An 8733-nucleotide genomic window follows, 5' to 3' on the forward strand; every position below is an offset into this window, starting at 1 on the left:
TCTTCTTTTTCTTGTTGTTGTTCCAAAGAATGGAAGGTACGGGATGAAGAGTTTCTTTCCTGTTTCTATTTCGGAGTTGCACTTTAGGTCGCTTGACCACATGACACAGTAGTGTAGGTGTTCGTTTCAGAGGTGTTTTTTTTTTTATCGTGCTCTGATTGTAGTATCCGGTATCTTTAGCGCGATTTGTCTCAGCAGCACCTCAAATCTGCCCGGATTACGGAAACAAAAAACCCCGCGACCCTTTTTGGAAGAAATCCCAGACAAGAGGGCTTTCCGGTAATCCACCAACGGGTTGGTGTGTTGCGTCTTATTGGTATGGCTGCCGTACGTACGGTTCGCTGCGCGACTATCATGCAGGAAGTGAGCATTCACGTGAGCGACTGACATCAGCTGCAGACGTCAGCAGCTGCGTACGCTCGCGCGTTGTCTTGTCTATCGCACCAACCGGTTGTACAAAAGACGGCTCGTCTCTTACGTGACTAATCCTAATCCTAAGCGCCTGCGTCTCGCGAGCCAGGAACCGTACCGGTTCCTGGATGGGGTTTAAGCCTACTAATAATAAACAGTTTGATAATACTTTGCATTTCCACACGGTACAGTGAGTGGGTACGGTGTTTTGTGGTTTGCCCTTTTTCGGCTCTCCTACCCGCCTAGTGCGCCATCTCGCCCGGTTCGTACGAATGGCGCCATATGTCGACCAGACAAACGGACGAATGAAACCGATAGAACATAATGAGCGGCAGCGACAGATGGTTCAGTATCGACCACAGCACATCCCCGTAGTACTCGTACCGCTCATCGCCAAAGTCACCCGTTTTCACCGCGAACGTGTAGTACACCCACAGTGACACGTTCGCAATGGTCATGAAGGTGACCAACTCTTTGCCAGGCTTTTTGCGCTGCAGTTCCTCGGTGTTGGAGCAACGACGAAGCGCATCACAGATCCAGGGTGTCTGTATCAGTACCTGCACGATCTGCGTAAACACGATGAATCCGTTCAGGATGGAGTTGTTCTCGAACGCTGGGATCATGCTGAACAGTGTCTCGGAGAAGAACGCGGGGATGGCGATGAACAGCAGAACGTCGTCGAGACGCGAAATCGGGTGTGGGTTGATGTCGAGCCGAGACGTTTGGAAGTAGGCGGCGATGGTGGCGAAGATCATGATACCGAGCACCGTCACTTCGAAGATACCGTCCAGAAGGATACCTGTGTCACGGTAGTCACTGTGGCAGGAGAGACGAATAGAGCGTTTTTGTTATGGAAGTAGCATACTTTAAGGCGCACTTCAGACAAAAGAAAACTTACTCATCACGTGACGCTATGTGGAAGAGTATGATGACCACGATGGTGGCGACGACCAGTATTAGCCCAGCGAACAAACCACGGCTCGCATGTTGACAGTCACCGTACACCACCAACCGTGACTTGACCTGCGCCTCATGGTCCAGCGTATCGTCACAGTGCTCACTGCACTCGCTCTTCCCATCCATCCCGAAGTCCATCACACTCCCGCCAGCTTTCGATGCCTGCCCATCCCCGTGCTGATGATGGTGTCCCTTATGCCCCTTTACCGTAATCTTCTTCGGACACTTGCTAATGTTAGCGTAGATCATGTAGAGCAGCCCCACGATCAGAATGTTAAACTCAATCACAAACGGGTACAGGTACGGTGAGAAGGATGCCAACACCTGATTTAGCTCTTCCGGCCCTGGGCAGTCGTGTGGTGCAATCATGGACGTATCACGGTTCGCATCATCCCCCGTCGAGAGCAACGCCTCTACCGATGGTGCGTCATTGTCGTAGTACGACTGCTTGATCCGTATCGCAACGACCGTTTCGCGCACGATCGTCAACACCCAGAAGGCGAGTGCCGTACCGATGGCGTGCATGATACCGAACCGGGCCAACCCCCGGTACCGATTGATGACGATGTTGGCATACTTCCAGAAGAAAAACACCAGAAACAGACAGTAGAACAGAAACAGTACCTCCATCGCGATGGTGGTGTTGGACGCACATTGGGCCCACTTGCCGTCCCGGCTATTCATCAGGATGCCTTGGTAGGAGAGCAGTAGAACGGAGTGGATCAGGAGTCCGAAACAGAACCAGGTAGCACCGAGCTTCAGGTAAATGATCTCCCCGTGACGTCCCGTGACGAAGCAGTAATCGTGCCGGATAGGTTTCAGTGGCGGTAGGTCCCAGGTCGTTGGATCTGGGCGAGGAACCGGCACGGATAACTCCATCGGACCGCCCCCATTACCGAGCGTTACTGTTTCGGACCGTTCCAGCTGTTCCGCGTACAGCTGCCGACGGCGCTGTAACTCTTCCAGTGCTTTCTGTGCTCGCCTCACGTACAGTCGGATATCGATGTAGAGGAACACGAAGTACACGATACCGGTCGAAACCATGTAGAGGGCAAACACTTCCGCCAGCGGATAGCGCGCATTGTTCTCGACGGCATCGGTGATGAAGGCGATCAACCCGAACACGATCAGAAACAGGGCGTAGCTGATGCCCGTAACGCCGGCCAAATAGCGACGGGTGAACTTGGACTTTTCCTCCGGCGTTGACGGTGGCGGTACGTGATGATCGCCCGAGTTGTGCGTGGAGGCGGCAGCGATGGACGGTTGATACGAGACGGCACGGATGATTGGTGGCGCGCGGCCGGTAGAGTATACCGAGGCAGGGCGCTTTTGATAGGTGGTCGGCGTTGACGGTCGTCCGTCCGCATCCTGCAGATCTTCCACGATCGACGGTACGGTGAGTGTGATGTACCCGCCACTCTGTAATAGCACCAAGGTTGTGAGATGTATTGTTAGACTACATGCGTCATACACAATCAATAATAATTGTCCAAATTGGACCCATCTATCCAAGCGTCCTTTATTTTTCAATCTCATTATACACGCACACACACACTAGCGAGAGTCTCGTTTGGCACCTGTAGCGAACGTAATGAGGACGTTCTGCTCTCTCCTTCCCCTACTCTTCCTACTGTTCTGCTGTGCCACGGGAACCCCGAAACAGGAAATTAAAGCGAACGTGTTGCTCAGCGAAACGATACAACACACGGCACCATCTATTACACACATGCACAACTCGGTTGTGTGATCTCGATTGAATGATGGACGGTGCTCTGTAACCATCGTCGAAACATTCACGCTCCACAGCTTCACAAAACCTGCCCGTGTGGATGTGTGCCTGTGTCCCGGTGCTTTAATTCCGACCCATCTAACCTGGGCATATGCTTCGGATGGGTCGGAACAGTTCATTAGGCGGGTTAGCAGTGGTTCACTGGAGCGCAAGTTATCGTTTTTCCGCCATTTTATCGAAACCCTACGCCAGTTCGCCGTTCCGCATTGCTTTGCTTTAGACCAATGCCAATCAACTGGTAAATTGCGCTCCACTTCGTAACACACACACACACACCATGCATGCGCCTAGCTTCGGAAGAGTGCAAAAACTTAAGGTTTTTGCTCCGAAACACGGTCCTCACCACGGCCGGATCCCACCACCACCAACGGGAGCCTTTGATAACTCATGCACAGCTAATCCGGTGTGCCCGTCACTGCCGTCGCCCGTCGATGCTATACTTAGGCCTTTGGTTGTTCGCAACACTGTTACAAACCGTTACGACCCTCTGGCCGAAGAACCCTTTCATCTCGATTTTCGTAACACCGGAGTGTCACCGAGGAGTGTGGATGGAAATCTACAAAAGGGATATCCACCCGAAATATGGGCAAACCTCTGATGAATCCTCTATCCGCTTCCGCTAGGGTAATGTCTTAGGGCCTCCGGGACATCCTTTCCCGGTACTTTGTACAAAAACAACCAACGTTGCGGGTTTGGCGGGAAGGTGGAAGATGTCTCACTCACCTGGCTCGGTTCGGTGGAGTCATTCACCCGTCGGGTAGTGACGGGTTCACCCGCCATATCACCCGGTATATCTGATGTCGTGTTCATGCCTTCAAGACACTTTGCGCTTGCTCTGGAACGACCGCACTTGTAGTCTTCCGATACACCGGACTAAGGGAAGTTCCTGCGCTGGAACCTAGGACCGTGCACAGCCGCACAGCTACTGAGCCTGTTCCGTCTCAGACGGACTGAGTACACAAGTCGCAAAACCACTACTGAGCTGTCCCGTGACACATCCTCCACAAACGCAAAGACGCACTTCCACACAGGGGTATGCCACCTTCACCTTCAACGGCTGCTACTATTCTGCGCACTTGCTCCCGGTTTCCTCTCTCCTGCCAAACCTCACCTGATGTTTGGTTGGTCATACCTCGTATGTGTGTTTTCTTTTTTTTTCGCTCTTTTGCTTCCCTTTTGTTTTTGTTTGGCAGTCACACATACACGCAGAACACACTCAACCCACAGCTACTGTAGCTGGACACTAGTGGGCGTCCGCTACCTACACTAGCGCAACCGAACACTCGTGCTGCTAGTCTCCACTCCATGCTGGCGAGCGAGTCCACGCAAATCCGCCACCGCTGATAAGGATCGGGACGCTGATTAGCGGTGACTGGTGAGCGATCGAGGAATCGATGAAATCACGTCGTCGTGACCGGAGCCGGCGGCAGGGCTTAAGATAGCGCCACAACGCGTTCGAGCGAGCGAAATTGATAAACAGGGATTACCCCGTGCGGGAGGCACGATCAAACGGGGCATATGCGAGAAAGAGAGCCAGAGCTTCGGGCAGGAAGAAGTGGCCAAGAATTCGAGAACTAATGGGGGAGGAACGGCTGCCAGGTAGGGTGGATATATTAAGGCTCGATTAAGGTGATTTATTTGCTCGCAAACAGCAAAAAAGAACCGACCGAAATCCAATACAACCCGAAGAAGTAGCGCAATGTATTACTCGAATCACGGAATCACTGCTAATTGATTGCCTGCCAATAAATTAAAGAAATCCCTACCCTGCAATGAGTTTTGTTTGGGGAGTCTCGACTCGGACTCGGTACAGATGGTGGTATTATTTTTCTTCTTTTATTTCTAATGAGTTGAATTGCTACCGATGACGTTCGTGAAAGTCTTGGAGCTGCCATTTGCCGAGAGCCTCCGATATTCCCCGGAAAGGATGAAAGAAACCATACGCAAAACGCAAACCAACAAAACAAGCTCCAGTCAGAAGTACAGAGTTGTTGTTTGTTTCGAGCATAATTTACTGCTGATTACAGACTGTTTATGACCTATACGGAAGCCCACACACGATACCATTCCCCGGCCATTCTAATCGGTTTCCGAACTTTGAGTTTTTTCTGCACTGATCCGACGATTACTCTATGCCGGGTGTATCGATATGCGATATTTTCTGTAATAAATCGTAAGCCCACTGCCGTGAGTGATTTCTCGTTCGTGGAGAACGTGGAGCAGTGTGCGAGGGCAGGTAGGAGACGCAATCATGAGTCATCTCTGGGAGACTTCCCGTACATCAACAATTTTTCCAACTCTGCCAAATGATGAAAGAAAAGCTCTGATACACCCTTTACAAGAACCAGGTAAGGGAGAGACAGAGAGAGAAAGCAAGAGAGAGAGAGAAAGGAAAAGGAAGAAGGGATATTGCTTTTAGACAACGCATCTCTGGTGCAGCTCATTATGTAGAGATTTTTTGTATTTGCCGCTGCAAGTGATGAGTGGGCCACTGTCCTCTTTCGCCCTCATGTTATCTGCCCATTAAGCCCTTCATTACATCGGGCGCTTTTGGAATGGAGTCTATTTTTGACATAGAAGCTATTCCATTTTTATCCTCATGGAAGGATGGTGGGAGAGAGATGGGGTGGGTATGAGAGGGACGAGAAAATGGGTAATGCTGGTCACGGTTTGCAAGCCTCTGCTACCCAGCGCCTGGTCAGACCCGATCGGTAGGGTAGGACACACCAAAAACCACTCGGCACTTTTGCATACTTGTAGTGGGAAGCCCACGGTGGAAGGCGAGCGGCTTTTATTACCCCTTGCTCTCACGATGACGTCACGTTCATGTTGATATTAAAATTATTGCACAAGGTGGTGTGGTGTGACACATTTCTGATCGAAAAGCGGTAAGCAAAACAGGGTGGTGGTGAACATCAAACGTAGCACAATTCAAGTGTGGATCAATATACACCGCAGATGATTGGAGCGCAATATGGTAAAAAGAAGAAAAAAAACAAAGCATACCTGTGGTAAACGGTGTAAAGAGTGAGGTTATGAAGAGTAAATTGTAACTTTTTTAAGTAGAATATTACTGCTCAAACCAATAGCTATTTCTGGCAGACCAGGTAAAATTCATTTACCGATCAGCATTTTACATATTTTGGTTCGTTTTAAGCCTTACGGGATTGATTGCATACGTATAGGCGCTGTAAATACAAAATGGAGCACACCTGTTGCTGCATCTAAATTAAGTTTACGGACGTTTCTGATCTGATTATCTCTTTATGAACGCCGCACGAAATTTGCTTTTGCGAAAAAGTATTTCTTCAAATAAATTTTTCCAACGAGATTTATAATGATTTTTTAAAGTAACCAAGTAACCCATAACTATGACGGTTCTTGTAGATATTTGAGAGTAATACCACATATACACATAAATCATTTGTTATACTTATATAATTTACAGTCAAAAAATGGTAGGATTAATGGTACGTTTTTGGTCGCATTTCATTTCAATGCAGGAAATTCATCCAACAAGAACCATAGACCAGACCTAACACTCAACCCAGGTCCTCGATTATCTTGTCCAAGAACAGGATCACGTAATATTGTAAAAGTGCAGTACTGAGGTAATGCAGGACGGACTTTCCACTTATGGGACAACGAAGTCGAGGGAGACAGCAATATCTTCTTCTTTCTTGGCCCTACAACCTCGAGAGGTCTCGGCCTGCCATTTCTAGCTTTCTGTGACTTAATTTTACCCGTAGCATAGTAGTCAGCCCTGCGTACGAGGAGGCGGATTGGATGGAATTTGAACCTCGGTCCTGTCGTGTGAAGACCGGCGCCGTTATCACCTTGGCTACCGGGCCGCCCCCAGTAAGTTATTAGAGTATAGCAAATTGCGACTAGTTGGCATGGACCTGTGGATAAACTCCCTTCTTCTCGACTGTTAAACCTCGAGGTATCGTCGATTTATTTTTGCTCTCCTTAGATTCATTTTACCCTGGATATCTAAATAGTCCATCCTGGGTAAGGGGAGACTGCAACTTGGACTAGTCGTTTCATACGAAAATCCACGAAATGAGCCAGCTACGATGAAATCGAGCAAATTTGGGGTCTGATTTTCAAAAGCTGCTCCTCAACCTTATCAACAAACACACGGTGATGTCAAGGATAGTTAATATTCAGCGCCTGGCTCAATAGGTTCTTGTTTTGGGATCACAAATATTGGCTTCAAATCACGTTCAGCATTGCCAGCAAAACCTCATCGCTGCATCCGGTAAGCCTACCATCAGGCTTAACAATATTCAAAAAACTCAACTTAGTATTTGTTTTGTGAGATTTTTGTCTAAAATATTGCAAAAAACCGATGATATGATTGAGTTTGGTGAAAGCAGAGAAAACCTATTTTCCATGCTATTATTATCTCTTTTCTTTACTTAAGAAATTTAATCCGCCACAGGCATTGCATACCTTTAGGCGCTGAATGATGGATTCCTCCCAATCAACTCAAATATCATCAAGGATCATCGAAAACGATGCGAAATGCACGTGAATTTATGCAAAAACAGCTAAATAACTGTTCGGAATCGATATGAAGGCAGATTGCATACTTCCAAGTGCTCTAAATCAAGCTTCACCTGTTGCTACATTAGCGGATTGTGGGTTTTCCTGTATCGACTTCCTATCAAAGCTTCCAGCCTTTAATGTTTCTTACTATTTGCCAGTATCGTTCTAGTCACAGCACGTCAACTTCTCCATTATCATCCCAGTTTTCATTAAAATGTACAATCTCATATCCTACATACATGCATATACCTTTAGGCGCTAACTAAACTAATCGTTAAAGATCACCCTAGCCAAAACCAGATTGGTAAAGTGGTCTGATGCACTTTAAAGGTTAGCCTGCACTATCGCACACACACACGCACTGCTATAGGGCGGAAAGTGGATGCATTTCCCATAATCTTCCACCCCACAACACGTACATCGAGAGACCCAATTAGCACCTCCGCCACCGTACCTACCATCCCCACACTGGCCACAACCCCCAGCGTCGGTGCTTAAAGGTCTGAAGTCAATCACCACTGAAGGGTGGACCAACTGGATGACATTTAATTAAAATATCGGAAATAAAATTAAGCCCTTAAAACCGAAGCTTACCCCGAGGCTGGTGGGTGATGGGATGTTCGATGAACGCATCCCAAGCTGCCCATTGTTACCCTTCTGGTTCACTGCTAGTGTGTGCATGGGAGGAGCTCGAAATCGAAAAGCCATTCAAATCAAATAGCTAAACGAATCTCCACTGTTTTGAGAGAGCGTTTTGGAGCGAAGTGGAGAGGCGCAGCGTGTGATGGGTTCGCGTGTGTCCTTCAGCGTCCATACATAATCCTGGTGCGTTGTTTTTTTGTGTTTTGTTTTTTTTTTTAAGTATGCACCTTAGCGCCTGCATTGCTGCAAAGTCGTCATCACTCGACCGCATCCGATAGTGGGGAATAGATCGGACGGTGGTGAGACTTGTGGTAGAGGCGCAGCGGAGGGAGTACACATCACGACCCACATGTACCCGGGTGGTTCAATCTCTAATGTCACAC

The 8733-nt window shown here is 48.4% G+C and overlaps 1 protein-coding gene across 1 annotated transcript; it reads right to left on the reverse strand.

Annotated features, from left to right (window-relative positions):
• Positions 1 to 114: 114 nt before the first annotated feature.
• On the reverse strand, positions 115 to 4792 carry LOC118509798 (proton channel OtopLc-like). Its single transcript, XM_036050938.1, has 3 exons — positions 3881 to 4792; positions 1310 to 2787; positions 115 to 1227 (listed from the first exon to the last, which is right to left on the reverse strand). The coding sequence occupies exons 1-3, from the start codon at positions 3965 to 3967 to the stop codon at positions 654 to 656; spliced, it is 2139 nt and encodes a 712-aa protein (XP_035906831.1). The 5' UTR covers positions 3968 to 4792; the 3' UTR covers positions 115 to 653.
• Between the last annotated feature and the right edge of the window lie 3941 nt (positions 4793 to 8733).

The sequence above is a fragment of the Anopheles stephensi genome, chromosome X, assembly GCF_013141755.1.
Source record: "Anopheles stephensi strain Indian chromosome X, UCI_ANSTEP_V1.0, whole genome shotgun sequence".
Classification (NCBI taxonomy): domain Eukaryota; kingdom Metazoa; phylum Arthropoda; class Insecta; order Diptera; family Culicidae; genus Anopheles; species Anopheles stephensi.